Source organism: Neolamprologus multifasciatus, chromosome 8 (genome assembly GCF_963576455.1).
Source record: "Neolamprologus multifasciatus chromosome 8, fNeoMul1.2, whole genome shotgun sequence".
Classification (NCBI taxonomy): Eukaryota; Metazoa; Chordata; class Actinopteri; order Cichliformes; family Cichlidae; genus Neolamprologus; species Neolamprologus multifasciatus.
Window position 1 is genome coordinate 17,572,081 of NC_140446.1, and position 17,326 is coordinate 17,589,406.

At 41.6% G+C, this 17,326-nt stretch overlaps 1 protein-coding gene across 2 annotated transcripts in view; it reads left to right on the forward strand.

Annotated features, from left to right (window-relative positions):
- The window catches only part of ankfn1b (ankyrin repeat and fibronectin type III domain containing 1b), a 153,546-nt gene that overhangs the window by 26,655 nt on the left and 109,565 nt on the right, over positions 1-17,326 (forward strand). For both annotated transcript variants that reach the window (XM_085171475.1, XM_085171474.1), the window contains one exon: positions 13,073-13,254. In XM_085171475.1, coding sequence (XP_085027601.1) covers positions 13,073-13,254 — 182 coding nt within the window. The remainder of the gene's footprint in view (positions 1-13,072; positions 13,255-17,326) is intronic.

Here is a 17,326-nt window from a genome sequence, read left to right on the forward strand (position 1 = left end):
GATCTTTTGCCACCTGCTGGACACTATTTGCTTGCATATATATAACTGCATCATCCGCATACATTTGAGCAAATATATTTGGACAGACTTCAGGTAAGTTATTGATAAAAAGAGAGAACAATAAGGGCCCAAGAACAGATCCTTGAGGAACCCCTGTATCACAGTCTAAATATGGAGATTTAACCTCATCCAACACCACACACTGTTTCCTGTGTGAGAGATATGAGGCAAACCACTGAAGAGCCTGACTGGAGATATTAAACTGAGTCAATCTGGACAACAATATCTGATGGTTTACAGAGTCGAAAGCCTTCTTCAGATCTAAAAATACAGCTCCAACACAGGGACTCTTGTCCAGCAAGCTCTTCAAGTTCTCCACTAACATACACAAGGCAGTATCTGTGGAGTGATGTGCCCGAAAGCCAAACTGCAATGGATGTAATGAGGGTTGGGTGTTTTCTAGGTGAGCAGTGAGGAGGTTAACCACCTACTTCTCAGCTATTTTAGATACGACCGGGAGTATGCTTATGGGGCGATAATTAGCCATGTCAGTCTTCACACCTGCTTTGAAAATTGGTGTAACTGCAGCAATTTTCCAATCTGTTGGAACAATGGAATGTTTGAAAGACATATTCAAAACATGAGTTGTTGGACGTACAAGCAAATCCATATGTTCCTTTAGGAAATTTGTGTTAATACCATATACATCAAGTGCTTTTGATTGTTTTAAACCTGTAATTAGTTTAGCAACTTCAGTGTCTGAAATATGAGTGATGGTGAACAAATTTTGACCAACATCATTCACATTATCAGAGCATACAACTGAGTCAAAGCTCTGACTGATCTCCTTAACAGATGAAATAAAGAAAGTGTTTAAGTTACTGGCAATAGATAGAGGCTCTCTAACAATAGAGTTATTTACATAAAGTTCAATTGTATTTTTACTTTTGTTTGAATGACGGCCAAGTAATTTATTTAAGTGTTGCCAGATAATTTTACCATTACCTTTGGCTCTTTCAATTATATTTATAAAAAAATTTGCTTTGGCCTGTCTCAAACTTCTTGTTACTTTGTTCCGCATTGAAGTAAATCTCTGTCTATCCAGAGTTAGACCTGTTTTCAGGAACTGTTTTAGTAATTGATCTCTTGTTTTCATTAAATTCTTGCACTCTTTGTTTAACCAGGGCAAATTAGATGTTGTCTTTATTTTTTGTCGACCTCTAATGGAGTATGTTGATATAACATCCTTGACAATGTCAGTGAAGTGACTGCTGCAGAATTGTGGATCATCACTATACAATAAAGGCTCCCAGTTAACTGATGCTAATGCTTCTGCTACAGTCAAAGGAGCTTGCAAAGAAAAGCGTCTGGACTTCTTTAAGTTACTTGAAGACGTTTCACCTCTCATCCGAGAGGCTTCTTCAGTTCTAAGGTCAAATGGTGGAGAGTCCCAGATATAAACCTGGTGGGAGTGTCCCCCCACAGAGGGACAAAAGGACCCCCTGATGATCCTCTAATCGCCTGAGCCAAGGTGTGGAACTGGGTGTGGGTCCCAATCAGCCAGAGTTTCGGGTGAGTTCATTGTGAAACCTGGCCCCACCTTATCATGCGAATTCCTGAGGTCAGATGGCCCAGGGTGTGAGTGGGCGTTAAGGCGTCTGGGAAGGGATCTCAAAACTGGATTATAGATGGCAGAGAGTTGGTGTCGTAAACCACCGCCTCTGTTCAAAGATGGTCGCTCACAGTGGACATAGATGGCTTCTTTCACTCCTCTTTCAAACCATCTGTCCTCTCTGTCCAAAATGTGAACATTGGCATCCTTGAAAGAGTGTCCTTTATCCTTAAGATGCAGATGGACGGCTGAATCTTGTCCTGTGGAGGTGGCTCTTCTGTGTTGTGCCATGCGCTTGTGAAGTGGCTGTTTGGTCTCTCCAATGTAGAGGTCTGGGCATTCCTCGCTGCACTGTACGGCATACACCACATTGTTAAGTCTGTGTTTTGGCGTTTTGTCTTTCGGGTGAACCAGTTTCTGTCTGAGTGTGTTGCTGGGTCTGAAGTACACCGGGATGTCATGCTTGGAGAAAACCCTCCTGAGTTTCTCTGATACACCGGCTACATAGGGGATGACAATGTTGTTGCGTCTGTCCTTCTTATCCTCCCTCGCTGGTGTCTGATCTTCTTTTCTGTGCCTCTTTGCTGACTTTAAGAACGCCCATTTAGGATAGCCGCACGTTTTGAGTGCTTCCTTTACATGTGTGTGTTCCTTCTTTTTCCCTTCAGGCTTAGAGGGAACATGTTCTGCCCGGTGGTGTAGGGTCCTAATTACTCCAAGTTTGTGTTCCAGAGGGTGATGGGAGTCAAACAGGAGGTACTGGTCCGTGTGTGTGGGCTTCCGGTAAACTTCGATGTTGAGGTTGCCATTCTCTTCAATGTGCACAGCGCAGTCCAGGAAAGGCAAACAGTCATCCTTTGTGTCTTCCCTGGTGAACTTGATGTTTTTATCCACAGCGTTGATGTGCGCAGTGAAGGATTCCACTTCTTGTGTCTTGATTTTGACCCAGGTGTCGTCTACATATCTGTACCAGTGGCTGGGTATTCTTCCTTTGAAAGAGCCAAGAGCCTTCCTTTCCACTTCCTCCATGTAAAGGTTGGCTACAATAGGTGACACGGGGGAGCCCATGGCACAGCCATGTTTTTGTCTGTAATAGCCTTCGTTGTATTTGAAATATGTAGTGGTGAGGCAGAGGTCTAACAGTGTGCAAATCTGGTCGGGTGTGAAGTTGGTCCTGTCCTCCAAGGAGTTGTCTTCTTGTAGTCGTTTTCTGACAGTCTCCACTGCCTCCGTGGTGGGTATGCACGTGAAGAGAGAGACTACATCAAAGGACACCATGGTTTCATCTGGATCCAGGGTAAGTTTCTGGACCTTGTCAGTGAAGTCGGTGGAGTTCTTGATGTGGTGTGGGGTGTTCCCCACGAGAGGAGCAAGGATGGTAGCAAGGTGTTTTGCAATGTTATAAGTGGCTGAGTTTATGCTACTGACTATGGGTCTGAGTGGGACAGCTTCCTTGTGGATTTTTGGAAGTCCGTAAATGCAGGGTATGGCATCCCCTGGGTAAAGGCGGTGATAAGTAAGGCGGTCAATGATTTTGTCCTTTTCCAAGTCTTGAAGGCAAGCTATAACTTTCTTTTTGTAGCTGCTTGTGGGGTCTCGCTTTAAGGCTTCGTAGGTACTGTTGTCACTGAGGAGAGTAGTGATCTTTGTATGGTAATCTGTAGTGTTTAGGACCACGGTGCATCTTCCCTTATCCGCTGGTAAAACAGTGATGTTGTGGTCTTTGCTCAGGGAAGCGACGGCCTTCTTTTCCTGTATTGTGAGGTTGGACGGAGGGACTTTGGCACTGGAGAGGGTGGCTGAGACTTTCATCCTGATACACTTCTGCTACATTTTGTCGCTGACTTCTTGGTATAAATTCATAAAAGGATCTCCTATTAGGTCCTGAGTTCAATTCCAACATCAGGCCGGGGTCTTTCTGTGTGGAGTTTGCATGTTCTCCCCGTGTTTGCGTGGGTTCCCTCCGGGTACTCCGGCTTCCTCCCACCGTCCAAAGACATGCAGCTTGTGGGGATAGGTTAATTGGATAATCCAAATTGTCACTAGGTGTGAATGTGCGAATGAAAGTGAGTGCGAATGGTTGTCTGTCCCTGTGTGTTGGCCCTGCGACAGACTGGTGACCTGTCCAGGGTGTACCCCGCCTCTCGCCCTATGACAGCTGGGATAGGCTCCAGCGCCCCCCGCGACCCTGAAAAGGATAAGCGGAAGCGAATGGATGGATCTCCTATTAGATGAACTTAGGTGGATTTAATTTCCTGTCGTCGAAGGCAACGGTCACCGTGACATCGTGTTCTGACCCCCACTACTGCCCCGTTTGTTGCCAATGCAATATCTCGGAATCACCTGGAAGAAATGTCATTACATCTGGCACAAACATCCGCTCTGACTCAGAGATGAACCGGCTGTAATTTGGCGTTCGGTGATCGAGGTTACCTTGACAGCAAAACAAGTTTTTGCTCTCACTTAAGAATTCATCCACTAATTAGGAAAACATTTTACAAATATGTAATAGGATAAATTGATTACGTTATTACATGTTGTACCCAAATGATGACATCGTGGTGTTTTACAGAACCATTTTTCCAATGTGGTAGCTTAGGGAGAAAGAGAAGATTGTGACCACAATTCACATTCGATCAAACTCTACTTCTTCAATTCTAGTTCTCGGATTGGTCTTGTAATTCATAATGAAGATGGATTTAGAAATATTGCTTCCTCCGCAACAGTGCTAATTTTGTTTGTGTCAAACAGAAGCTGTCCAAACCCTCCTGCAAACTCAATTTGCGTGGCTCTACTAAGATCTAACAACTTCTTGCTGTGTACTGCAGCGCTGCAATTAGCGTCCTGAATTCTGAAAGGCAACGTTATTCACTCTGATTACCGTTAAACTAAATGCCCCAAAAGAAAACGAGAAAACTTCGACGCTAAGTTTAGAGCTCTGTGTTTCTATTTTTGCTTACCGGCACGACTGTCCTTCTAATGATCAACCTTGCCTTGCTCTTAACAAGAACCCAAAATTACGTCTGAGTCAGTGTTAAATTATACAACCGGCATAAAAATGAAAATTAGAGCCCCAGTGTGAAAAACTCCCACCAGTGCCACTACTCTAGACTTTGAAAATATATCCATCAAATCTCGTATCGTTCTCACAGGAGAAGTGTTAACGTGGGTGGACATCTGGTGTATTTAAAAAAAAAAGACTCACATTCCCTGCCATTACAAATCCAGTATCTCTCATCCCCACAGTCTCTTTGTCTCTGTCTCTCCCACTCACTGTCTCTTTCTCACAAGCCACCCGCTTCCTACGCCCCTCAATCTCTTCCAGTCTTACTTTCAGTCGTTCTCGCTCGGCCTCTTTTATCATTCTCTTTCCCTCTGTATTGCCCCACTCTCATGCTTGTTCTCTCGGTACACTGTCGTGCATAAAGGAGGAGCCAGAGGGGTTTGAGGCTATCAGAGTTGCTACAAGACTTTTTTTTGTTGAAGTTGGAGCTGTCTCTTTTGCCTTTAAATGAATAGGAGCAGGGAAGAGGGAAAAAAAGGGCAATAAAATGGCCAAAAATAGAGATTGATGTATTATTTATTAATGGTTGCAGAGAAAGAGGGTGACTTCAGCAGGGACAGCTATCAAACAATGTTCTGTTTTCAGTGAATGAATGAAAATCTGGCCTCAGTAATCTCCAGCATTACAGTTGTCTAACAAAGAGCTCATGCTGTACTTGCCTGTCTAGAAAAGCTTTGTGATTGACAGAGTTCAGTGAGATATGTACCTTTTCAAACAGGCGATAGACACTTGAAGTAAATGCTAATTGCAGAACGTACTGGGTACAAAATGTCCGGGGATAATGAAGGCTTGATTGTGACACCAGAGCCGCTGCAAAAGATGTACCCAGCGGGTGAAGAGGGCGAAGAGTGAGAGTGATGGAAACCTGAGGCACAGCAAGAGTGGCTCTCTAGCAGGCTGAATGGAGACTGTCCGCTATTCCAGCAACAAACCAGCCTACTTACTAGTTTAAAACAATGAGTGCGGGTTGCATAGCCCTCGTAAGTCTTCCATATTACTATTAGAAATGTCACATACTGCTCTTACCAGTGCCAGTAGAGTTACGTGATTCTCAAAACCTAATTCAGTATCACAGTAGCAAAGAAAAAAGTGACCTATGTACTTAAACATAAACTCCCTAACCCTTTAACACCCAAGTATCATACAGGGCACCTGGACTTATTTTTTAAATATTGGCTGTAAAGTTATGAAGTAATCTCATCTTTCAGGAACCGTTTGAATTTTCTCTCTTGTTCAAAATGGTTGAGGAGTTACGGTAACGTGAAGCGCATGTGATAACGTCTAGGTGGAGCTGAATGTGTTCAGACAGCGGTACCTTGGAAATGCTTTGTGCTATGTGAGTTAACACGGAATTGGAAGTTGAAAAAACATTATCTCAGGTCCCGCCCACTTTCCAGTTGTCCGTAGATGCTTCACGTCATTGAAAATCATTCGCTTTCTGTGGTTGCTGGTTGCCCCGTAATTTCCAGTATCGACACAGCTTTAAGAATTTATGCAACGTTGGCTATTCTAAATATGTTAGCCAATGGAGACTTGACTAGACAAGACTACAATACTGCCCCGTCAGTCCGGGAAGATCTGCAGGCTCAGTACGTACAGGAAAAACTACAAAACAGCACAATCACAAAAAACAATGAATTTTGGTATTTAAAGATATCAGAAGTACTGGTTCTGATTACATCCCTTGTAAGAAAAGCATGATTTTAAAGTGCTAAAGGCTTTAGATTAAACAATAACTGCAAAATTTCCTTACTACATGAGACATGCTGTATTTTCAGTCGTCTTTTACTGCTGCATGGCCCCTCTCAGGTACAACCATTAGCATAATGTATAGTGACAAGAAGGTCAGTCCACAGTGAATGATGGATAATGGTGAGTCAGTCTGTAATGAACAAGTTAATGTCCATCTTTACGTAATGTAGAATAGCCTTTTCTCCCGCTTGTCACTTAATCTGCTCTTATTTCTTTTTGACCAATTTCTTCTCAATAAGTTACATTTAAACTCAACAATAAAATAAATACTACACTTACATCACAGGTCTGTGATTTCTGCGGATTACAATCTTTTGAAAAGCTATAAAATTGTTAAGAAGACAAATTCATGAAAGCACGTGAAGACGAGAAGGGCCAAAGTTTGGAACTGAAGTTCGGAGCATGAAAAAAGGTGGGCACGTGTGTAAACAAGTATGAGGATGTGCACTTGCTGTGCTCTGCGAGTGTGCTTTAAGTCAGTTCAGCACCATAGATAGTTCTTTCTACGCAGCTACATTCACCAGCACAGCCAACCCCCATCTCTATCCCCAGCATAGGATGTTTCTTCAAAACCCATCCTCCAATGTCTTTTATTAGCTAGCGCTTCATCTACTTAACCATAGTGTACATTTGTTTTAATCAAACACTGTTTTCTGTTAAATGCCTTTGTGCATGTGGTGATCACTTACCGCTGTGTGTATCTACTCCCAGAGACCCATTCTGAGGCTGGAAGAACCCTTACATAGCATTCAATGGAAAAATACTTCAACAGTTGCACATCAGATTACCAAAAAGGACTGAAGGCGCTGCACGTGCTACTTTTGGAATTAATATAGGTCACTAATACAAATTGCTGTGCTTCTGTTGTACCAGAATGTGTTCTTGTAGAAACAAAGCTAATTTTAGTCTGCACTGAGAGAGAGAACAGAGGCTTTTTTTGCAATCCCTCCTGAGATCTTTTCATGTTAAGTCAAGCGTTCAAAGATATAGAGAAGTGCTCCTTCCGCCCCAAAAAAACACAAGAAAAACAAACCGGGTGAGTGCTTAAAACACAACAACACTCAAATAAACACGTGATTCTGTTTTTACCACAGGATGGCTATAAAAAGTAGACAGAGCTTACACGTCTAAATGCTGAAGTGCCTTGAACCTGCACTTGCTCTAATCGCCAGTAGGTGGCGGCTACTCTTGTTGCATAATGAAGTCTGTCTGTATATAAATCTGTGAGAAAAGGATCCAACTTATCACCTGATTTATGACCTCATGAAACACTTTATCCACAAGCGTGTGGTCTCATGTGTTAGTTTCTTATCCTATGGAATAAAACGTGATGCTCATTTTGTATATTACTGCTTCATTAGATTCAAAATGCAAGGTGTACTTTAAGGCAGGCTTAACTTATGATCGATTCAGAAGGACATTGAAGCTAAGGGTGCAATGTCCTTCAACTTCTTGTGCTGTTGCGCTGCACACACTTTTAACACACAGAGAGCTGAAGTGAAGCCGAATGCTAAAAACAATGAAAACGGTCCTCTGTAGCCCCCGTCTGTGCTTCTCCCACTTTCCTGTTCCGGACCACTTTTCAACCAAAGTTCAACGCACATGTGTGTAGGTTGCACGCATGCTAAGCTCTCTGTAGACCAATACCATTCCAACACTGAAGGACACATCCACAGAACCACAAATTCACCATAAGTCCCTGTCTTTCTCAAACACTGTTGCAAAATCAGTTTAATTTGTTAAGGCTTGATGATGCCAATCCAGGAGTAACATTGTAGCCCACAAACCACCCACACCACATAAAAACATTGCTTTTCAATCATAAGTTTGACAGAAGTTTGACTCCTGGTCAAGATCTCTCTGCATAGTGACCTTTTTTCCTCGTGAGCCCCTCCACGTCTGTAATTAATGTTCTTCTTCATGCATTCTTCTGTTATTTCTAAGAAAAAAAATGTCACCCATTTGTTGTAGTGTCATTTTATTTCACTCAGAGCGCTCGCACAAATGTACACTGCCAAAGAAAGCTCGACTAAAATATAAGCGATAATAAATTCGGTGACAAAAAAGAAAAAAGAAACACCCCACAAAACGTGGTGCACTCGATGCTCGCAACCCTGGGCGAGACGCTGTTTTTATGAAAGTATAAATTGCTGCTGGGAAGCAAGAATAAGCCTCTCCGACGATCTCTCATCTCCCCCCTGTTTGTAGTCAGAGTCGCTAAGCAACAGGTTTGTTGGATGAGTGAAGCCCAAATTGTCAGAGTGGCCTGGGCCGGCTGTTCAGCACAGTGTGTTATCATCATGATGTGCTGGTGGGAGGCCAACAACTGTGTTTGCGCACGTGTGTGTCAGTGCAGTTGTATGTGTGCGCGTTTGTTTACCCGTGGACTCTGAGTTATTTCATCTTATGCTCACTGAGAAGAGGTGTGTGTGTGTGTGTGTGTGTGCGTGCGCGCGCACCTCGGGCAGATGCTTTTTCATGCAAGTCAGTATGGATTGCCGAGGAGTAAGAGAGCTTTCAGTTTGCATTACTATCAAAGTTTCTATTTGTGTAAGTCCTGCACACATGTATATAGTCAGCCGTAAAAGTATTACACACCACGCGGTTTGTCAGTGTCAAACATACACAAATTCACCACCCGTGTTTTCTTTTAGCTCTCGGTTTCCTTGCCGGCAGCGCTTTGCCTCTGAAACCTGCAGATGTGCTGACTTTGCACCCGCTGTTGGTTTACCTGATAGCTCCCTAGCGCCGAGTAAACCCCGAGCTTACGCCGCATATCCTGAGCCAGCGATCGAAGGGAATTAAAAGAGAACATAAGTATCCCCCCTCAAACACGGCACACTTGAGTTTTACTGTAGTGGCTTGTAAAAACATGCTGGTACCAAAAAGACTCCTATTCACCGCTGAGTGCATGCATTGGATTTCCTCGTGAATTAATTAATGACTAATAATCTTCTTTCGTAAAGGCAAGCTCTTTAATGGATTAGATATGATCCTGTGTGTAGAAGAAAGGCTTTAATGTCTGGCTTACATCAGATTGATGATATTTGATGAAATTTGTTCATTTTCTGAATTTGTATCTCCACGGTTACCAGCCTCTCACCCTGTTTCGGACCACATAGGAGACATTTTTTGACACCCGGGATTTTTGCATTCCATTTTAAGTCAAATTAAATGTAACAGCTCAAAAAGTTTTCTTTAAAAGGATATCTTTGCGTGCTCTCCTGCAGAAAGACTATATATTTAAGATGGATGTAGCCATAGTGATGAGGCCAGTTGATTTATGACGTCCTGCTGAAAAAGCATAATTTTAAGCTTTTTAGCTGCTGATATCTTGTTATTTTTGGAGCAAAAAATCAACATAACTAGATAAGACATGAGATTTACTCTAAGCTATCAGCGTGGTTAGCAAGTTGCACCAATAGACTGTATGTGTGCTTGTCAGGAACACAGATACCTGTTAATTGCATGCAAATAAAATAGTCCTTGAAACTAGAGCACATCGACTTCTTGGACAATCTCTTAGTACAAGTAACCTCACAGCAGACCATGTTATTTGCCTGATAATTGCATAACAACGCTCCAAGATGCACCAGCCCCTCAAACACTGTCGAGCGGTAGAGTCGAATTAGTGGAAGTGAAGCCTGGCAGACAGTTACCAGTTACAGCTGCTTGTGTGTCAAATCGGCACAGGAAATGTTTAATTGGATTAAACGGGCAACTTTACTATACAGCGATGGGAGTATACAGTGATTAATTTGCTTCAGCCAGTCCACAGTGAATGATTGCCGATGGCAAATCATTCTGTGATGAACAAGCTAATGCCCATCTTTCGGTAATGTACACAAAATGGTACACACGATGCTTCTGTTTGTCACTTAGTCCGCCCAGGCGTTTTTATCCCTTCAATCATTCCATTTATTACATTAAATAAGTCATGTTTAACTGCCCTGACTCAATTTAAAGTGGTTTACAGCAGGCTACTGTTCTGCTGAGCATAACAGTTAGAAAAACATTATGATACATAAAAATAAATGTCCCACAAAGCAGAAAAACAGCACGACATAAACAGCAACAGTGGAGACAACATAAATTTAAGGGAATAAGATGGTATATGATTTGAATCAGTGGCTGTGAGCTTCTCTGAAACATTTGAAGAGGTTATAGAATTTTGTTATACAGAATACAGAATTTCATTCTCGTTTTTATTGTATGGTTCACTCAACCTATTTAGTTTATTGAGGCCTTGGCTGATGTCTGCTGAATGAATCTAGACTGTGATTAATGCGTACATGCTGCACAAGCCTCTGCTTTTTCCAGCCCTTTAAGAGCTCTTACCTTACTCTACCTGCTCTGGTGGTAACAGGTAGATTTATCTGTAGAGTACATGTTTTTGAATCTTTTGAATGGAAACACTTACAAACAAGATGTTTACATTAGCTCATAGGGGTAGTCCTGTAATCACCATAAGGTTGCCTGCCAAGAACTCAAGATAGTCATCATTCATGCTTAGTAAATGATCTGCAGTCATCTGCAAAAGTCACTCTTCATTTCTTTAGATCTTGCTATGGAGATGAGAAATAGGTGCAGCGATTCACTAAAAAGTGCAAACATACAGAGTGTATATAAGCCAAACACAGAGTTTGTACAATTCTGTTGAGCTTGAGAGTCGATATTTGGTATGACCACCTTCAATTCTAAACACTGAACCCTATTAGGAAAGCTTTCTTGTCATCTCTTTAAGTAGTCTTCAGGAAGGACATTGCAAGCTCTTCTTCAATAATGATGAGTTTGGGGTCTGGGGAGGCCAATCCGTGACTGATTGTGTTGCATTGTGTTTTTCTAAGCAGATATGTTTTTATTGTATTGTCAGTGTGTTTAGGATTGCTGCCATGCTGAAAAAAGTTGTTGTGAATCAGATGCTTTTCAGATGGTATTACATGGTTTCGGTTTCTTTAGTTGTTTTAAGGACACAGTGTGCAACATACTGAAATATGGCAGTTTGATGTCCTTGTTGGTGCAAAAATATTTAATACCTGCCAAACTTTTCTTTTCTTTTCATATCTTTTCATAGATTCAACTAAATAATAGGAATAAATAATGTGTTTTTGCACAGGCTGCTAGTAACAAAGTGCCTGAAGATATATTTTTAGATATTTTTTTTGGTTTTTTTGCCAAGGTGTCTGTTATGTGTAGACACAATATTGGCTCAGCCCTTGAGTTAGGTGCCTTATTAATGTTTGAATTATTCATAGGCAAGTATTAACAAACAAAAAAATAGATTCCTCTGAAAATGGTCAGGTACAAGGCCTGGAGAACTATGGCTCAAGAACACTTAAACAATGACAATAAAAGTCTGGCTCTTTGGGAGCAAAATACAAAAGGATGAGGAGTCACTCAAGACTTTTGCACAGTACTGCAACATTTAACTCTCGTGTTTATTTCCCAGCAAATTAGTAAAGTTCATTTCTGCCTCAGACCTTATAAATAATTGCAAAACTGCAATTCTAATAGTCAACAACTGTTCCACATAATAAAATGTGGAACTGTTGTTACTTTTTGGAACGTAATCTGGGTTGCAGGGCTGACAAATCTCAATGAAACAAACAGGACTAGACGGCAAATGAGAGAGGAATGAAAAACACCCAAAAAGACAGAGAGGTTTGAAATTTGCATGCAGGCACACTTGCTCTCTAAGGCATATGCTGGTGTAATGACACGCCATTATGCCAGCTTGTGAAATTTAACAGCTTGTTTTGTTGTCCAAATCTGCAAGTAGTGGTCTTGTTCCATCTTCAAAATGCTCAAAATGAAACAGTTATCTCATATTTTATGATATGAGATAATATATATATATATATATATACATACATTTGTGTATATATTAAAACAAAACACACATTTAATCACAGATAAAAACTTACCCCTGAAGCTTTCAGGACAAATCAGCCTCTGAGAATTCAGCTTGCATGTCTTCAACTCATTTTCAGCTGGGGATCATGTGTTTAGTACTCAGGCTTGTCACGCTAAAGTCTGGAGGTCAGATGTCTTCCAGCTCCACCAGGCTGATGTCTGCTATGCCGGCCACGTTTCATTAAATCTCAGCACATCAATCTGATCGGAAGTGGCGTTGGAGGTGGACTCAATGCACTGAGTCAGTACCGAGTTTGTTGTTTTCAGATTCTTAGTCTCTATTATAAATGAGACACAAATGTTTCAGAGAGGATTTGTATGTAATATCAGTCATCTGTTGCAGTCTAACGCAGCACGGCTGTGAGAGCACAAGGAACGCAGTCTCCTGTGAGAAAATATTAACATAAAAAAGACACAAGTAAGCCTGGATGTGTGCTTGTCACCAATTTGTTAAGCCGATCTTGTGATTGTAGCCATTGATTTGCGTCCAATTGGACAGTGTTCAGTCCACTATTGATCTACTGTTCTAGTGTTCCAAATGACCTTTGGGTTGATTATACTGAGGTGGAAGCAATTTAGCTATTGATTGGCAAAGATGCTTTCGTTGCTCATTAACAGTAAGTTGTATTTGTCTACCAGTATGTGCCTAGGTCAGTGTTAGTGCTGATGTTGGATTTGGCTGCGGTATTGTAACGATCCGTGCAATTGACACATTTATGCTGTCTATGCAGGTCGCTGGAAAGGAAGCTACAGAGACCCATACTGGCTAAGTCACGTACCCTCCCCAGCATCCCCCAGTCTCCAACGGTCTCCAGGGTCCACCACTCTGATCTCATTGGCGGAAGTCCTCCGCGCATGAAGAGTCCTCCAGTTGCCACCAGCCACTCAAAGGCCTGCACTTTGCCACCTGCAGGTAAAGACGAAATGGAAGCTAGCACCACAAAGCTAGCTTATTTTTTTTTCAGCTAACAGCGTTTGGAGAAACAATATCAAGCGACTTGTTAGAATCAAAGTGATGCAATTAACCACTTTGTGGTCAAGCCATGACCACTTTTGTTTGAAAAAGATGATTATAATTTCAATCTGCAGTAATTTGAGGGAAAATTGACGCTGTGGTAGGACCTCTCCACCTGTCTATGGTGTATCTATGGAAAGATGGAGGTGGGGAAACCAGCAGCAGCAAGACCCCTACTCAAAACAGACTGGGCATGGATAAAGTAAGAAACAGCATGAAAAGGAGGAAGTGTGGCGGAGGTGGGTTGCAAAGCAGCTTGCAGATACTCAGCAAGTGTAAAGGCACCCTGTATGAAATTTGCCACTTGGGTTTAACCTAGAAATGCTCTTTTTTTCTTGGTGAACTTTGCTCTGTCTTTCATTTTTCATCATGAAATGTCAGTCTCTGGCCTGAGCACAACTCAAAGGGTTAGTTATTTGAAAATGATCTTGTGGCGGCGATACAAGAGTTTAAAGGGCAGTAAAAGCTTAAGCTAAAGTCTTCTTTTTTCTGTTCAAATGCCCACACCTGCATTGGTTCTGTGATATCCTGTCTTATGCTTCACTTGGCAGCCATCTGTCTCAGCAGCTGCATGTACAAGAGAAAACAGTGTATATCCTTTCACTGTTCTTCTCTCCTCTCTCCTCCTCTTGTGTAGGAATCAAACGCCGCTCCCTCCCAGGAGAGGGGAAACTGTCATGGAGAATTCTGACAGTGTAAGCCCGCTGACAGCGAAGGCTTTCATCTTAAAGACAAATGAGGGCTTTTTTTGAGGATGAAAACATTTATAGGTGGCAGGGATTTTATGTGAAAGAAAGCCCCTCACAGTTGGGCTTTGATTTGTATAGATCAAAAAGAACTCTTCTATAGAAACACCACAATAGCAGACATCTGAAACTGAAGGCAGGAGAGAAATGAATTGGGGAAATTTCGATTTAATGCGAGTGAATTAATGCAAACCTTTGATTATCTGTTAAGACAAAAACTAAACATTGTGGCCAATTTAAAACATTTCTTATGAAATCTGTGCTTGTGCTATTTAGGCAATGCATTTCTAATTTCTTCAAGCAGCTCAGATACTTTTTCAAAGTGCCTGATTTGGAAACTAATCTTCCCTTCAACCCTGAACAAGCCAAGCACCATCAAACCAGAGCTCAAAGCTAAAGATCAAGGCTAGACATCGAGCTAGACATCCTAACGCTTGTCTCCTCACTCACACGTATTGATAGACATACACTTTCACTATCACTGCTGACTGATGTCACTCAGCTTGACAGCATGGAGCTCTGAGAGAAGAGATGACTTTTGGCACATTTCAAATGTTGGATTAAGGCAGAAAATACCGGGTTATCATTCTCGCTTGTGATGTTTAATACAAGAGAAATCTGCACAGGAGCTCTTCCTGAAACGGCAAGAAGTATATAACTCCAAATAAGACGCAGCCAGCATCAGAGAGGAAGACCTAAATAAAATAAGAAAAAAATAGGTTCCTCTTGAAGTCACTCAGTCCCACTGGATTGGCAGAGACGCAGGCAGCAACATAGGTGGTAAAAACTTTGAAATGAGCTAAAACAGCTGCTCACGTTGTAATGAAAAAAAAAATCTCATCCACAAGATATCTGATATTTTCGTTCTCTTCCCCGTGAAGGTCATTGTGGAGCGGCGCATTTCAGAGTGCGTGAGAGGGCTTAGAGGGGACGAGATGCTGATACAGCAAGGGCTTTATTTTGCCTCTTTCTTGATTGGCTTCTGTCTTCTTTCGCTGTCTCCCGGCTCTGCAGTCAGTGCTGGTACAAATTTCAATCAATGCGAATGGGACCTCACATGATACATGTGTAAAGAAAATTATAAATAATAAGATCAAGCAACCTGAAAGTAAACCTTTCTGAGGTTGATTTATGTTAAGGTGGACCTACTATTTGAAATCTAGGCTCAAAATTATATCATGATATTTCATAGAAAGCTGTGCGAATGATATTTGTTATGGTGTAGAAGAAAATACTGAACAAGGTTCTGTCAGTGATAACATCAGCATTTCCATGCTTCTCACCTCCTGCGAGCCACTTCGTTGAGGCCAGACTATTCTACGGTGGCCCTGAGAGGTCAAATATATTGCAACTTAATGGGATAACTCGAGAACGAGCCAATGTAGGAGTTTCTAATTGATACCGTAGGTGAATATACTAAAATAATCGGACGGCTGTTTTCTACTTTTGGCTCTGTGTGATGTCATTGAGAACTGATATGATTATTATGGTCATGTCAGGCACATAGCCTTAGTTGCGAGTACGGCAGACCCACCTATCTGTAAAAACCTTCTACATACAAGAAACTGGTGTTGTCACAATAAACTGGATTTGACCGTGATTATTAAAAATGAGAAATTCACATTGTGTTCAAAATAATTCACATCAAAATACTGTAAAACACTTCCTGCACACTTTGCGGATGACTAAAGTGAGGCGACAACTTTAGTTAACACCAGCTCCTGTGTGAGACCAGTTCATTGCTGGTCTGCTTGCAGTCTGTTGCTCTATTTTTAACTTTATGGTTTTTCACGTAAAAACTGTGTACAGCATATACTGCTTTAACCTACTGATGTTTTTTACTATTTATATTATAAGTGAACTATTAAATATACTTAATATATAGAGAGTTAAGGTTTTCCTACACTGGTAGCAACAGGAAGAGTGACAGAGATTAAATGTCCTGTTTCAGAAAGAGTGAACTGAGGGCCTGTGTGAGGATTATCTCAATCTGTGAATCATGTAAAAGCTACTCTAGTGTGGTCCAAGAATACAAATATGGAACTTTAAATAAGAATAATATTGCCACTTCCATCTATGGTGGTATGAAAGTGTTTTTTTAAATAAATGTATTAAAGTTACTTAGATGTTTAGGTTCAGTAATAAACTACAATTAATACAATCAGAGAGCTTATTTGTTAAAATTCATGACTAAAGTGAATAAAGTGAGCATGGCAGAAGTGAATCCATTGTCTCTGAAAGAGACTTCCAGTATCCCTGCTTCCCTTTTCCTCCCTCTCGTTACATTTCTCTGTCCTATTTTGGCTGCAGTTTGAACTATGTGAATGTCATCACTAACCCACTTTGGCCGAGTAGCATCGAGTGAATCCCGAGCCCTCGCTGCTCTGATCCGATAAGTCTTCCCCTTTACTACGTCTAATAACTCAGCTCTCTGTCAGTGATTGGTTGATTTAGTCCAAGTGCTTCCATCTTATGTCCTTTTACATCTAGACTAATTATCTGGGTCTGATGGCGTGTTGGTGTCTGTCTCTCTGCCTATTTTTTTTCTTCCACGGCTCCTGCTCTGTTGAAAATATCAAATTGAGAGAGAGTTTGGTCTCACGTGGCTGCTTGTTGCCTAGCGACCACTGTCATCGACCATGATGCTGCCTCCCTCTTTCTCTCTCTCTCTACCTCTGTTTATGTCTCGGTATGCAGACAACTTTTTCTAAAAATCCAAGTTGTTTAATAATCCAGCTGCATTCGGTTTGTGGATTTAAGCAACATCCTGTATTAGGGATGAGGCTCAGTCATTTTGTTGCTTTTATTATTTGGCCCGGCTGCGGCTCAGACTGTGGAACTGATACACAGGTTATATTTCACACTCTGGAGATCATTCATAAGCTCACACAAAACACTCACTGCCAAAAGAGCTGCAGTTTTACTCTTTTAATAATGGATATAATGAATAATGAATCACAGCAGCTGTGGCTCGGGAGGTAGAGCGGGGTGCCTCCAGAGGTTTGAGCCCCAGGGCGTGAGGGGAAAAAGAGCTGTGCGTGTACCAAAAAATAAAAATAAATAAATAACAGAAAAATGACTTTTCAGCTCCTTGCTTATTCACAAGCTGTCACCACAGCAGGTATCTCCACATGTGTCCAAGCAGTGTGCTCTTCTTTGATCCTCCCAGGATTAAACTGGGGATCTTTCAATCGTTATGCAAATGTAAAAACCACTGCACTGGA